This window comes from Paroedura picta, chromosome 11 (genome assembly GCF_049243985.1).
Source record: "Paroedura picta isolate Pp20150507F chromosome 11, Ppicta_v3.0, whole genome shotgun sequence".
Lineage (NCBI taxonomy): Eukaryota > Metazoa > Chordata > Lepidosauria > Squamata > Gekkonidae > Paroedura > Paroedura picta.
In genome coordinates, this window is record NC_135379.1 from 7,434,504 (window position 1) to 7,450,051 (window position 15,548).

The window sequence follows — 15,548 nt, forward strand, 5'->3', positions numbered from 1 at the left end:
AAACTTTAGCTAGATGTTCCTTCTCCTCAAGGAGGCAATCTTCCCGCCTCTTTTGAAAACAGGATTATAATTTGGGAATAATACCTTCATGGTCTGCTTTGTTTTTCCTATTTTACTGAGCAGAGGTGATGCCTATAGCAATGGTCCCCAACCCCCGGTCCGGAGACCGGTCCCGGTCTGTGGATCAGTCGGTACCAAGCTGCAGCGCCTCCTCGTCCTCCTCCCCAGCTGCTGCCTCGGGGGCTGCCCTACCACTCTGCCGCTTGCTCACCCCAAAAATATCGATATTTCTCGATAACCATACAACCATACAAAACCATACAAAATTTGCATTGTCCATAATAAATAAAATTCAGTAAAATATTCCCAAATCTCAATTCAGTGAGATATTCCTGAGTATCTTGTTCAGGAAATATTCAGGAAAGCTGAACTTGGCATTTACAGGGAGTAAGATCCCTTAAAATGCCTGTCAAACTGTTAGGTTTGGGATCCGTTGGGGGGCTGCTTCAAACAGCTCTCTCACAGAACCCACCAAACAACTGATCCTGTCGAGAAAAGTCTCCTAATTCCTCCACATGCAGCCAGCTGGGTGACCGTGGGCCGGTCATAGCTCTCTCAGCCTCAACTACCTCACAGAGTATCTGATGGGAGGAAGCACAGCCAATTGTAAGCTGCTTTGAGACTCCGAGAAGCAACAAAATGTATCAGTAGCCAAGGTTGGTCACCCTCAGTCTTGGATCCAGTCAAGAGTCTTTGGAGCTCCGACCAACTTGATTTCTTTAAATGAATTTCTGAAGAAGACTTGGCCAAAAAATAGCTTGAACTGGTGGCTTTGTGTATTAAACGTTGTGTACTTTCTAGCCATTGTTGGTTGTTGGGCAAAACAATTATGTTTTGTATTATTTGCAATAAGGCTGTTTGAAAAAAAAATACACTCAATTTTTGCCATGGCTTATTAATATATGCTGACACAGTAACTGCCGTGCTGTTACATTTAAGTTTAAATGGCTGGCAGCCATTTCAGTGGTACAGCTGCTGAATATGCCCCCCCCAAAGCCGAAATAATTTGGCTTTTATTCAGGTCACCTATGCTGGTACCCAAAGCACATTAGAGAATCGGCATTCAGTCCAGAAATATAAGGAAAACATGGATAAGGTATTTTTTTCAGTTCAGGTGAACTGAGTGGACATGCCTAAATGTAACATCAAACAAGTGATATCACTTCTCCGTATGCAACACACTATAATACCTCTCTGATGTTGGACTGTTACAGGACCTTTGTGATAGTGCCTAAACACTGTGACTTATGGCTTATGGGCTAATGATTGGACCTCTCTGCACATCCAGTACTGGAAGATTCTTTCATGCAGACTCCAAGTTATCAGTTTGCTGTGTGTTCTGATAAGAATTTCAACTGCACTCTTAAAACATGCAACACAATCCTAAGCATGTGTACTTGGGGAGTCTGTACCACTGTGCTCAAACTCCAATTAAAAATGTCAAGTGTCTATTGAAGCAAACACAATAAGGAATTCTGTGACAACTTGATGAGTAGTATTTGTTGCCTTCTGTGGGCAAGATCTTCAGATGAAATATACCCAAGCTAGCCTGATCTCAGAAGCTAAGCAACGTCATCCCTGGTTAACATTTTGATGGAAGACCATCAAGAAAATTCAGGATTGGTATGTAGAGGCAGGAAATGGCAAATCACATCTGAATATCTCTTGCCTTGGAAATCCTATGGCAGGGGTAGTCAAACTGCGGCCCTCCAGATGTCCATGGACTACAATTCCCAGGAGCCCCCTGCCAGCATTCGCTGGCAGGGGGCTTCTGGGAATTGTAGTCCATGGACATCTGGAGGGCCGCAGTTTGACTACCCCTGTCCTATGGGGTCTCCATAAGGGAGCTGAGATTTGATTCGATATACACACACATTTTAATGTAGAGCTAAATATGTAAACAGTGGGGTCAAAAGACAATGAAACGCACATGTGACGTGTTCATACAAATCCATACAAAATGAAAATGATAATTAGCTAGCTAAATTAGTACAGCCAGGAGTACCTTGGAGACCAACAGATGGGGGCGGGGATAAACTTTTGACTCTAGATATTCTAATGCAAAGATAGCGCCCTTTGCTGGGAAGTAAGGCCAAATGACATGCAAAACTATTTCCAAGCAAGTGTGAACCAGGACTGAGGGCTTTATCAGTAAGGGCAAAGCAGAGCAAACAAACAGAAATACAATAGGAATAAACTTTACGTTTAGGGCACTCTCATTCATTCAATTAAAAAAAAGATGCAAGTATTCTTTTGCTTAAAAGATGCAATTTTTCACAGCAGAAAGCTTAAATCCCATTCATAATATGAGAAGACTACCCTAATTAGGAGACGCCTCTCCTGTACCAGAGGGAAGCCCCAGCGACGTGTAAACGGATCTGGCTTCCAACAGCTCGTTATCGGTCAGTTTGCAGCAATGCACTTGTATTAGCAAATACTTGCAAAATGAGAACGCACAGTAGTGGTATGCAAATGACATTTTCCCACCTTGTACACCCATCATCATTAGACAGGTACTATGTGAAGTGGGTACGGTAGTAAGAAATGTCTGGGAGCATGCACAGCTTCCAGCATGTGTTCAGAGTAAGCCTGTGTCTCAAACAGGATCTCACACACGGTGTTTTACACAGACGTGTCCATGGAAGTCAATGCCAAAAGAAAACAGGGTTGTACCAATTTTCATTGAGTGGCCTTCTGTACAGCCACATATGGGACTGCATGATTGCGGGCAGGCCACAGAGAAGAGTTCCCAAGCTTTTCTGAAGAAGTTTTGAGGCTATGGAGTGCTCCGCCTTCCTTCCTTCTGTCTATAGAGGTCCCTTTTCTTGCCCTAATGGATCACGTGACAGAGGTGGGGCAAGTACTCCTTCTCTCAATTCCCTCTGCTGCCATGAAGAGGCCCATGCACAATAGGCAGCCCTCAGTGGGGAAGGGAGGGAGGGGATGTGTGTCTGTACAGAAGGCCACTCAATGAACAACAGTTGCAGGACAGTGCAACCCTGTTTTCATCATTGTGGCTTCTGTGCAGCCTTACACGGGAAAACAGCAAGCTCTAGGAGGAGGGTGGGACCGATGGTGGATAGTGATGCCATCAGTAGGGGTGTGCGCTTCAGCTCAGTTCGGTTGCCTCAGTGATCACCGCATCCCAAAGCGGAGTGTAGGAGGCCAGTGCCGCAAAGCAGAGAGGACGGGTGGCAGTGGCACCCCAGCTGCCCCCTCCTCTCTGTGCCGCAGCCCTGGCTTCGGGCTGTGGTGTTCACCGAGGTGGCCGAACCAAGCTAAAGCACACAACCCTAAATTTGCTGCTAATCTTGTCAAAAGTTGGAAATGCTACCAAGCCTCTTGTCCACTGCTAAGAGTGAGGCTTTCCATTCAATCCCTTGGCAAATTCAGGGGCAAACAATGTTCTATGATCTTTCTAGAGAAGAACATCTCCTGCAGGCCTTGGTGCTCTACACACCCATCAGGGCTTGTGTGGTTTGACACCTTCCCTATTCTGCCAGTGGTCTCTTTAGGCCCATCTCCCATTTTCCTCCATCCTCTCTCTCTCATCCTACCTCCAGCTGATGAGTTTGGATTCTGCTTCTCTAACACTTTTTCTGCTGTAACCTTTGGGGCTGCTTGAACTAGGTACACCTGGAATTCACATACATAACCACAAAAGGCAAGCTAAAACATAGCTAGCCTTGAGGAGGAAAAGTCTGACCAGTGATGGAGAACAAACTCAATCCTGGGCATTTCTGGTTAGTTATTTTCCTCCTTTTCTCACCCTTCCAGTATGTGCATTTAACCAACTCTGCATGCTCAAACACAAAGTTATTACTGCAGTCATAGAAAATTGTTGACCTCACATATATCAAGTACAGCCCGTTATATTTCTTCACAATTACACAAACCCTTATTGCACAATTTTGGCACAGAACAGAGAGAAATCCAAACAATAAAGGCTTTTACCTGCCAGAAGTCTGTGACGGTAGAAGGCAGAGGGCCTTGAGCAGAGATGTATGCAGGGTTCCGGGGGTCATGGTCCATCTGAAAAGAAGTGGGGGGAGACCCACAATTACAGCTAGAATTCAAAGACAGCTGGGCAAGGAAGTTTGCGCCAGGGCAGGGGGAGAGAACATTTTCACACTGCATTAGTGACACACAGCGACTAGCAAGGCATTGCCCTTAGCTTCTGAAATATTTTAGGGGGGAAAAAACAAGTTCGGTAAGAATCCCTTTCCCCAACAAAACAGAGCCAGTGGTCGAACACGAAGACAACAGACAAGCCGTGATCTATGTTCCGAATATGTAACGTGAGATCATTTAAGGAGCGTTTGCTAACAAAAAGCATTTAGTCGGAGATCCTGGTCTCATAGCAACCCACCAGCCACTTCAAACATTCCCCCCCCCCTCAATACGGGGCATTAGGAATGCTGAGCACAGTTAAGTATCTCTTCCATTTCCACCATAGCACTCTTGAGGGCACATGCATCTAAAAACAAGCCAAAGCTGGAGAACAAACTCAATCCTGGCCTTTTCTAGTTAGTTCATTTGTTTAAAATGCAGGCTTCTAACCCTCAATAGAGGAAGTTCTGTTTAAAGACCTTAATTATTACATCTATTTCAAAGAGTGACTGAGCAGAAAAAAAGGGATCCTTAGAAACAAAGCCTCGAAGAGTAAATAGGATTAGTTGGTTACAATGAGTGTTTTCAAACTGATGGGTGGGTTCTCTGGTCCTAAATCTTTGGCCCCATTCTCGTGGATAAGGACGAGATCTGCTGATGGGAATTTAAAAACAAGAGCAAGCCACAAAACCCCCATTGACTGCAACCCTTATGGCTTAGACAGAATTTAAAAAGAAAAACAAAGGAGAATGAGGCCAATCTCCTGCATGAACACATCTGAATTATTTCTACAAGCACGCCTGACCAGCCGAATTCGGCCCCCGCCCCACACGGAATCCTGTACCTCTGCTTTACCAAAAATCTAAACAACAGTTGACGGCTGTATAATTAACAACATCTCGATACAGAACGGGCAGAACTATCAAATAAGCCATTAGAAGGGCCCGATCTCTTGATCTGCTTTTTTTGTTTTAAACTAGAATGCAACTCAGGCAGTACTGATTAGCAGGCAGCAGGGGTAGACCCCATGCAACAAGCATCAACTGGGAGAGGAAGGCTGAGAAGGTCTGAATGACAAATTAAATAGGATGGGGAGAATGGATCCTCCAGGGCCACGGCAAGCAAATCTTGCTCAGTTAAGCAGGGAAAAGTCAGGGAGTCTCAAGAGAAAGGGTGGGTAACAAACACAAGAAATAATAAATAAGAAGAATATCTCCTCTAAAGTCCACCTCAAGGCTAGCTCCTGTTAGAAACTCTCTTTGTTGTTATTTGTATACCCTCCATCAATGTGCTATACAAGAAGACACATCCCAGAGATAGAAACTTACAATCTAAAAGCCTAACATCTCTTCATTTATAAGAGCCACAATACAATGGTTCACCCTGGAGCCCATTTCAGAACTTTGGAGATTATGGTCTAGAAATTTCTTGGTACTCATTACACTGCCCAAGATCTAGAGATTCATTTTATGCCTTCGGCATGCCCAGTGGGATTTCCCCCCCCTGCTTTGATCATCAAGCCTCCATCCTGCATCACAAGCTTCTTTTGAAAATCTCATGTTTCAAAAGTGGCTTGCTATGCAATGGACATATGTGTGTATTGTTTGGGGGGGGGGAGCCCCAAAGCCTCTGAATCTTGGCCACTATTTATTTCAGGTGACTTAAGAACCAGGGAAAAACTAAACCTGACACTGAAGCAGCTGTTGGTAATATGACAAAGAAGAACATGCTGTGGGCTTCCTATGGGCCCTCATTTAATTACTTTCAACTCTGGTTTGATTATATGCATATTGGGATAATCCAGTTCCTTATCTGCCCCTGTCTGACCTCCTCCTAAGACCCCCCCTTTTTTTTGCTGTCAAGTCACATGTGACTTAAGACAACTCAGCAGCGTTTACAAGGCAAGAGACATTCAGAGGTGGCCTAGCCTGTTTCTCTGTAGTGACCATGGTACCCCTTCCAATATTCTCCCGTCCAAATACTAACCAGCATTGACCCTGCTTAGCTTCCAAAATTAGCCTGGTCAGAGCCTTAGCCCATCTCCCTTCTTCTTTTCTCTCCCCAAACACATGCTGTAATAGATGGATGTGACTGATGCACTGGGGGAACTACGTCAAGGGCGTGGGCCATTGGTGTGCGTGGGGGGTCTTGGCTGGCACTGGAAGGCCAGGCTAGAGACACTCTGTGGAGCCGTTATTTGTTTCGGAAATGTTTGTGCTTCCTCAGCCAAATCCTACTATGTGTGATTTACAAATAAACAAATATGTTAACAGTGTAAAAAGCAGCAAACCATTAAAACAAAACAGCCATTATTTCCAGTTTAGAGACAACAATTTATCATATTGAAAACTGTTCTTGTGATTGACCTCTTCAGGCTGCAAGTGATGGACTGGAGATAAACCAATCTAGGACATTAGCTTGATAGGATCATGGTCTATTGCAATATTTAATGTCTTGTCTTACTTTCACTGCACTATCTTCTAATCCTGTAATCAACTCGCTGCATTCATTACGGTATGTTATGCAGGCTTTCTCATCCAGAGTTTCGTAAAATCCTTGGGTTCCCTGACAGCCCTGGAAGGGTTTCCTGAATGAGTGGGAGTTAATCTTTTATAGACTTTTAAAATTTGATATGACCATATATGGTCATTTGGACCTTCCCCCCCCCCTCCCCAAATGGCCAATAATGGGCCTGGAGGGGGTGGGGAGGGGAGGGCTGCAGGTGACGTGTGCAGAGCTGTGATTCCCAACCACATTCTGCATGATCCTGCCGCTTCTCAAAACCTGAAGAACATTCAGGGGTTTTTCAATGATAAAAAGGTTGAGATAGACAGCTTTCTCCTTGCACCGTTTCCTAATTTCTGGACCCCTAGTTCTAATGCATTGTTTATTGGATAGCTTATGCTGCCACGTTATTCAAGCAAGATATATATTTTGTTATCTGCCTTCTCAATGAGGAAGGTGGGCTATAAACAAAGTGAATCTACACGGTAGGGTACGCGAGCTGGCTTGTGCAAAGCACTGTTCTCGTGGCAAAGGCTGGGACTGTAGCTTTTTGTGTCTTCCTATCAATTTACAAATATCCTAGATAAATGCTGATATGTCAAAAGTATTAACCAAAATAAAACAGCCAAACTTTGTAGTAAAAAACCCCGAAACCGATTGTACTGCGTGTACAGTAGAAGAGAAGGGGGAAAACAGAATTAGCGATGAGGTAAGTGGTACTGCCAGCGAAGAAATACCTCTAAACACTCCACGATTTGATAAATCAAGAAGAGGCTACTCTTGGCCGTACAGGATAAATCAACTGCTGTCAGAAAGCTGCTGCTTGGAGAGCTGCAGACATCATAATGAGGAAAGACTGGTCAAATGTGTCATCGAGTTAACAATAGGGCCAGACGTTGGCAATTATTACCTTCCCTGCACATTCTGTTGCCCAGAACGCTAATACGAAGAGGGAGCACGCCGGTGAGGATGGCTACTGTGCAAAGTAGTAACCAGGTCACTTTCTGTTTGTTTGTGTTACACCATTCCGACAAATGGAAATTTTAAAATTGCCTGTTGTCTACTGCTGACACCAAGCAAAACAAACAGGGGAAAGGTTATCAGACTTGCTTAAGAACTGGCAGTGCCTGGCATGCGTATGTTCTCAGAGGAAATCCAAGATAACAGAAAGCTTCCTTTTGTGTTAAGAAGCGAGCTTGCAGACTCCTGCCAAGAGTAAAGTAACTGGTGGGGGGAAAAGACTAATGGGTGCCTTTATTAATTTACACACTCTAAAATTCCAGAGTCTAAATGTACTTGGGAGGATTTGGAGATGTAAACTTTAACAGTTGGCATAACCCACTTCAGTGGAAAGGATCTAAACAGATGGGCAGCCCAATCTGATTAAGTTATTTTTGATCCCTCAGCCCAAGCAGTAACTTGCACAATGGCAGCTAGAAGGGTACCAGAAATTTGGCAAATCCATTCAGCTTTGGTACTAAGTGTCCTTTTAAGGCAAACATACACTCACGACTCTTGATATAGGCTGCAGTGAGAACCTCCTGGCCCTCTTCCGTGTCCCCTGGATGCTGCATCCCGAGAGGTACCCATTTTCTTCTGGCTAGCACCACACTAAGAGCCATCCAGATTTGCCATTAGCGAATCAGTGACTTCTCTATCCAAGCCTCACCCACCCAGCAAACCAGGGCCTATTCTGCACACATAGGATAATGTACTTTCAAAGTGCTTTTGCAGCTGGATTTTCCTGTGCAGAACAGGATAATCTACTTCTAAAGTGCATTGAAAGTGCATTATCCAACGTGTGCAGAATGGGCCCAGCTCTCTATTATGAACTTACCAGGCAGACAGGTGGGCAGCAAGCGGATAAGATAGAAAAATAACTCAGGAGTAGCAGTGTGCTCAAGAGAAAAGTCCTCTCCCTGCTTTCTGGAACTGGCCTTATCGGACCACAGAGGCAGGCACAATATATGCAGTATCCTGGCTTTGGGGAAAAGACAAATTATGTTGAACCCAAAGAGGCTTGAACAGAAACATGAGTCTTAATGGTACTTCATCTCAGGACTAGTGGGCAAACGCAGAGTCTTAAGGCAAGCATAATACAGTGGCACCAGCATCAGTACCACCAGACCCAAGACCAAGCCCCTGTTGTGCCTGGGCCCTCATACTGGTGATGCAGCTAATCGTTCAATTTTTATAAATCAGAGTGAATAGTTCCAGACTGCTAGCCCCAGTTATGCCGCTTCGCTCATATTTGGTTTAACCAACGTTGGAATTTCAGCCAACGTTTGGTGCACATATTTTGATTTCTTATGAGGTATCCCCTGTGCAAGCACCGAGTCATGTCTGACCCTTGGGGTGACGCCCTCCAGCGTTTTCATGGCAGACTCAATACGGGGTGGTTTGCCAGTGCCTTCCCCAGTCATTACCGTTTACCCCCCAGCAAGCTGGGTACTCATTTTACCGACCTCGGAAGGATGGAAGGCTGAGTCAACCTTGAGCTGGCTGCTGGGATCGAACTCCCAACCTCATGGGCAGGCAGCTTCAGAGAGCATTTCTGCTGCCTTACCACTCTGCGCCACAAGAGGCTCTGATTTCTTATGAAGGGACTCTTAAACCACTGCCAAGACCTTCTCTGAGTACAGAAACAGTAAAGAAAACATCACTGAAGTGAAATAAACAGAACGTCCTTTCGGCGAATAAGATCTTGAGGAACTAGCTCACTAGACAAACTATCAACCATTTTCTTGTCTATTGAAGTCTAGATGTTTAAGCCATATTATAAATATATAAAGTAGACCAAGCCTGGCTATTTATATTACAAAAAAGAAGTTCATTGTGAATTGTGAAATACAATTGTGAAAGGGCAATCAATTGACTGATTGGGGGGGAAAGTGTAATTCTCCCATGACAGAATTATTACATTATTGTGCAAGGCAGTCACTACAATGACAAAGGTAAAATTCAGTCACTAATTCTGTGGTTCCACATGGTAATAAATAGGATCAGGGATCACTAGAACCAAAGCATAATTAACAGCTCAAATTTTACTTACTGTTCCTGCATTACGAAAAAGGACAAACCCAAAGAACCATCTGTCTTGTTCCAGCTTATCAGAAGAGAATTCCTGCAGGGGATCAGATCAAACCGCCATCCCCAAATCCAAAATGTTTTAATAGCAACTCATCTAAGCTTCCTTCACCCCCTCTAATTAAAGTTGATTGACAATTTCTTAAAGCAAAGAACACCACACTGAATACAAATACATAGCTGTAACCAGTCCGAATTTTAAAAATATGTCACTTTATGCATTTTTATGTTCTCATCAGCCTAATGCTAATCATGTTTTTATTTTTTAGGGGCTGTTATTTTGCCTCTTCATTTTAACACATTTGATGAATATGCTTTTGCACTGAAAAATGTCAACTTTAAAAATTCTACTTACAAGAGGGGTAAGGTGCTTGGTTATTACATTTCATTAATGACAAGAGAAGGAACTAAAAGATGCTAAACATCATGTCACCACTCTTTGCGATGAAACTATATGCAAAAATATACGTGTTCTGTGTGGTCCAAGTCAAATGATTTCCAATATTTTTTTCTCCAGAAATTGTGCAGAAGCAAGGTAAGGTTCAGAATTTTTAATGTAACCCTCCTTTTTGGAACCCTGTGACACTTATGGCTAAGTACAGGCCAAGTTCCCCTTAGATATTCATGCTGGCTTTTACATTTTTTCTGACTGAGCACAGATTTTCTTTAAAGACACAATTACACACTTAATAGGTATAGAACACCTACATTTATCCATCTCTCGCCAATTATATTTGTATAAAGCCACGGAGCTTCCTCATTGCCAGGGTTTATTGTTTTAAGAAGTACAACTTGTAAGCAAAAGGGACAGACGGTCACAAAAAGCAACCCCAGCAGGTATAACTGCTACTTAGTCATCACTTTCACCCGACCATTCAAAACAAAAGTGGTGCAGGAAACAGAACAATAATTGGCAACTGTTGTTACTCTTGGATGACAGTACTAAAATTTTAAACCTCTCTTTAAAAAATTATAGTGGAATGAAAGAACGAAAACTGGTTTTGAATGTCACCATGAACTTCAGCCTCTATTTTCAGTGATAAAATTTTGTATGCTATGTTTGAACAAACTGTCATGTTAATAACATTTCTCAGTCTGGCAGCTTCAATAATAAGTACGCTGACGGGTAGTTGGTGGTGTGTGGGGTTGTTTTTTTTTTAATGCAGTTGATGGGTTCCCCCCTCCCTTTCCAACACCCTAAGAGGAAAAACAGAATTCCCATTTACTTTCATGACCTCTGATTTAAAAGCAAAGATTGCACATTATTTACTACTGGATGACTTCCCCGAAATTTAATGAGGACTAAGTACAAATATGACAGATGTAATTATCACAGTTTTATTCTGCACAGTCAGGGTCTCCTTGTGCCGGAATAGCAAGCCTCTCATTGGACTGCTGGCTGCAGAGTTATTACCATAGTATTTGATGTTATTTTGAGGAGTGAGAAAGGAGACCTGCCAGCTCGATTTTATTCCAAGGAATTTCTAAGTATTCCTTCCGCCCAGGTCTGTGATAAAACAACAATTTTAAACATCTGATCAGATCCCCTTGCGGACTTCGTTACGTGCCATTTTGCAATACAGAAAGACTAACTCCTGGATTCTCATAATGTACTGGGAGGGATGGGAAAGTGATGGTGGTAGGGGAAGCGTTAAGTAGTTTTGAGTAAGAAAGGAATATGTGGGCAGGTGGCCAACTCATTGTCTAGCGTGAAGAAGGACTTCCCCCTAGCATGTATTGCTATACTCATTTAGACTCAATCTAAGGTTGAATGAATCTCAGCTGGAGGCTGGACCACTGACCCCGAAGCTGGAAACACACAAGCTATAAGCACACCCTTGGAAGCCTCCCTTTCCGAGGCCAGAATGTAATTGCTATATACTATTCTCTGTCTTCATCAGGGAAACTCACATGCTGAGGGGTGGAGAATACAACTTTCTAGCCCAATTCATACTTTATTGCTCTAGCATTATTAATTCTCCACTTGGAATTCATGGCAATTTTCACTTCACTTCCAAGCCCCACAAGGCACAGATCCACCAAACATGCCATTGTATTGGTGTGATAATTGCTGGAGGCTGCTTAAATTGAACAGCGACATCTTTATTTTTAAAGAATGGCTGGCATGATTTTTTTTTTTTTGCAGGCATAAATAAGAAAAAAAAATGTATCAGTGTATTTCAAATCTCCTATAAGAACTCACACATCTGCTATGTTTAGCGGGCCAATTTCCCCTCCTGACTATGAACATTAAAAGGAGACAGTTTCATCGCATTAATTGCAAAGTGAATAGCTGCAAGACTTCTATTGTGGACTTAGGAGTTATCACTGTATCAAATTTTCAGAATGATGAAAGCCTGTTCAAATGTTTTTAGAAGCCTTTCAGAACGTGCCAAAAATCCTGGCACTGGTGAGCTAATTCCCCTCCCCTCCCCTCCCCCCAATTCAAGATGTAATAAGAACACGAGGGGTTGGATGTCTGGAATCCTTCTCTCTCCCAAAGTATGCTTATGGTACTGGAAAGAAGGGCCAAGGAACCGAGCTACCATGGTCAGTCAGATTTCAAATCAAGAAGAAGCCACAGCTCAAACATGCCCAGTTTAGTTAACTGCTTGATACCGTAATGGCTTAAAGCAGGGGTAGTCAACCTGTGGTCCTCCAGATGTCCATGGACTCCAATTCCCATGAGCCCCTGCCAGCATTTGCTGGCAGGGGCTCATGGGAATTGGAGTCCATGGACATCTGGAGGACCACAGGTTGACTACCCCTGGCTTAAAGAATGCTAACAACCCAATCTGAACATTTTTAGCCGATGGCCCACAGTTGTGCCTTGCAAAGATACAGGTTTTATGAGCTTGATTTCTGTCCTTCGACACCACCATTTTGTCCTAATGAAATAAATATACAATTGCTACTCATTGGTTTCACAAAATACTTCTCTCGAGGATGCACTTGTGCTTTCCCTAATTTTTTTTTGCGAAATAGTGATTTCCCCCATAGCCGTAAGGAAAGTGACGCCAGTGAGAATAGCCAAACTTAGTCTAGGGATTAATCAAAATCTCAAGCGTTTTGAAGGATCCCCGTTATCTCTAGCTTTCCTATGAGAGGCAGGAACAAAACTAAATGGCAGGCTGCAGGTCAAAGAAGACACAGGAAGAAAAATAAGTGATGGATGTCACCGTGGCAACGCACAGTAATTTTAGGATCAGCACTTGATGCTTAAAGAGGCAAAGCTCTGGAGCAATCAAAAAACAGCTCTGAAGGAAAAGGTGAGCTATTTTTAGCCTGTCTTGCCAGTCACCAACACTAATACTACCACATGCATGCAATACTGATTATCCACAAAAAATATATATTTTCTGCAGCCCGTATTTCTTAATAGCGTGGGATTGTGGTGAGACAAAGCTGAGCAGAGATATGCAAGACACAGCTACCGTGAAAGAAACCTGCATCAGAATTAACCTTCTAGCTTCACAGGGAGGAAAGCGGTTTGGTTTTGATTCTATACTCACAATTGGACTTGCGTTGATGTAATCTGAATTGTCATGGCTGTTTTCAGCTTTCAAACCTATCCTGCAATGGTCGTCTGTAAAAGAAAAGGGGAACGTTTATTTAAAGGCATGCATACACACGCAAAGGGAAGTCTTTCAATTAGTTTTTTTTTTCAAACGGGGAGGGGGGAGTTACTTTACCCCTTAGCCCTTTAACTTGCAGCCTTTAAGGGGATTTGTGCATTCCATTGGGTGCTACAGAGACATTTAATTGACAACTTTTTGCATTTTCAATTGGATGCTTCCATTTTTGTGCTTCTTTCTCCCCGAAGGCCAAGGGTGCACCACTTTAAATCTGCAAACCTCCTCAGAATTTCACACAGAATGCTTACAAGACAAAGCCTCAAAGATCAGGACAAGAAACAGATACACTCCTCCAATTTTAAAAAATCCAGTCTGATGAGACAGTTTGGAGAAGCAGAAGCTTGCATATCCTTCAAGTTAATTTTGCTCAGTCCCAATAAAAGGTGTTACATGACTTGTTTATGAGCTTGTACAGACCAACTCAAAGAAAACTCAAATAATGACTCAAATGAAAACTTTGGAGAGCCAAGGAGGGCGCTACAACATCCGCCATTCTTGTTTTGTTACTCAAGAATTTAACAGGAAGTATGATAACAAGTTCAGATATAGCCAGGACATTAACATGGATGATCTATGTGCCAGCACTATGCTTCTGAGTGGAGAAATCTATAGCCAGGCGCAAGCACCATTACTGTTCCACTTGGGGTCCAGTGCTGGCTTATTCATGATACTGTATGGCTTGTGGCAATCTCCTGATGCTCAGAAAAAGCCCGTGCAGATAACACTGTAAGAAAAGGGATGCTTCAGTTGCCGGAGATTACTCTTAAAATTAAACATAGATAAGATAGTTCTGGTGGTTATGTTTTCATTACCACACCTCTCCCAAACCGTTCAACCTGATCTGCTAGGGTTACCTGAAACGCTGCACTCGTTAGGAAAAATGCAGTATTCCTTAACAGTCTGGCAGGTGGTGTAGAATGTCTAATGGAGTCATCAAGTCCATGCTAGAAATTTGCTGCTCTTAACGTTACACCAAATGAAAAAGTCTTCTAGGCTGTGCAACTTGGCCATGCTAAGCTTTGCTTTTCCTCATAAGCGCCACGCAGGGATCTTATCTACAGAAGCCAGCAGGCATTCATTCAGTGCAGCTCACTATCAGACAAACATCAGCTAGTTCTCACTAGGGGGCAGAATAGAAGTTTGAATGAACGGATGGATGGATGGATGGATGGATGGATGGATGGATGGATGGATGGATGAATGAATGAATGAATGAATGAATGAATGAATGAATGAACGAAATTTGCTTTATGGATGGATGTGATGGTTGTGTCCAGAAGCCAAACCAGAATTCTTCTGAATGAGTGACCAACATTACCAACCATGGGTTAGATGTGCTATGTGTACAGTTGAAATGAATGCTCTTACACGAAACCACACTTGCAAACTTTGTTGCAAGCAGCAACAAAGCAGCCACACAGATTTCCAAGCAGCTGATGCACATCGTGACAACAAAAATATCCTAAGATTTATTTATTTATTACGTTTGTATGCTGCCCTCCCGAGGCTCAGGGCAGTTCACACAGAACGTAGAGAACTATACATTGAACATTTATTGCTCAAAATTCATTGCACAGTGACTAACTTCTGAATGCACTCTCTGTCAATTGAGTGCTGTGTAGGTCAAAGGGGGAAACTAAATGGAGAGTGGTCAAAGTAAGTATACCTACATGCTACTACATCCTGTGAGCGGTTTTTCTGGATATTTTCTTCCTTATGTGCAATGGTGGTTGCGTTGGGCTCAGCTTGGTAAGTGCAAAGGGCTTCCCACTCTTTCTCCAGACGATTCTTGTTCTTTAAGTGATCTTCCATATATGACTGAAATGAGAAAGTTTCATTAGAAGCAATGCTGTTGACATGCTAGTGATCCAAAACGTATATGAATGAACTCTAGATCACTAAAATTCCCCTGCCTAGTTTCAAAGAACTGTGTGACAACGCTTTGCACACCAAAGAGAGCTTCAGACTTGAATTGCTCAAACAGCATCAAATACAGCACTAAGTAGCAAAGCAACTTTTGAACTTGGAGGGGACTTTTAAAAGCAGCTTGTGATGCTGCCAGGAGATGAGCTATTCACAGTCAAAAGTTTCATGGGTATATATGCAACCCCTTGGGTACATAGAAAGTAAGTTCTTGGGCTCCCAAGTCTG

General features: G+C 43.0%; 1 protein-coding gene across 1 annotated transcript in view; it reads right to left on the bottom strand.

The window, feature by feature from the left end:
- PTPRN2 (protein tyrosine phosphatase receptor type N2) overlaps positions 1-15,548 on the bottom strand; it is a 532,892-nt gene that overhangs the window by 41,979 nt on the left and 475,365 nt on the right. Inside the window, exons 15-17 of the mRNA XM_077303428.1 lie at positions 15,068-15,215; positions 13,275-13,348; positions 4,015-4,092 (exon numbers count right to left, since the gene is read on the bottom strand). Of these exons, the coding sequence (XP_077159543.1) occupies positions 4,015-4,092; positions 13,275-13,348; positions 15,068-15,215 (300 nt within the window). The remainder of the gene's footprint in view (positions 1-4,014; positions 4,093-13,274; positions 13,349-15,067; positions 15,216-15,548) is intronic.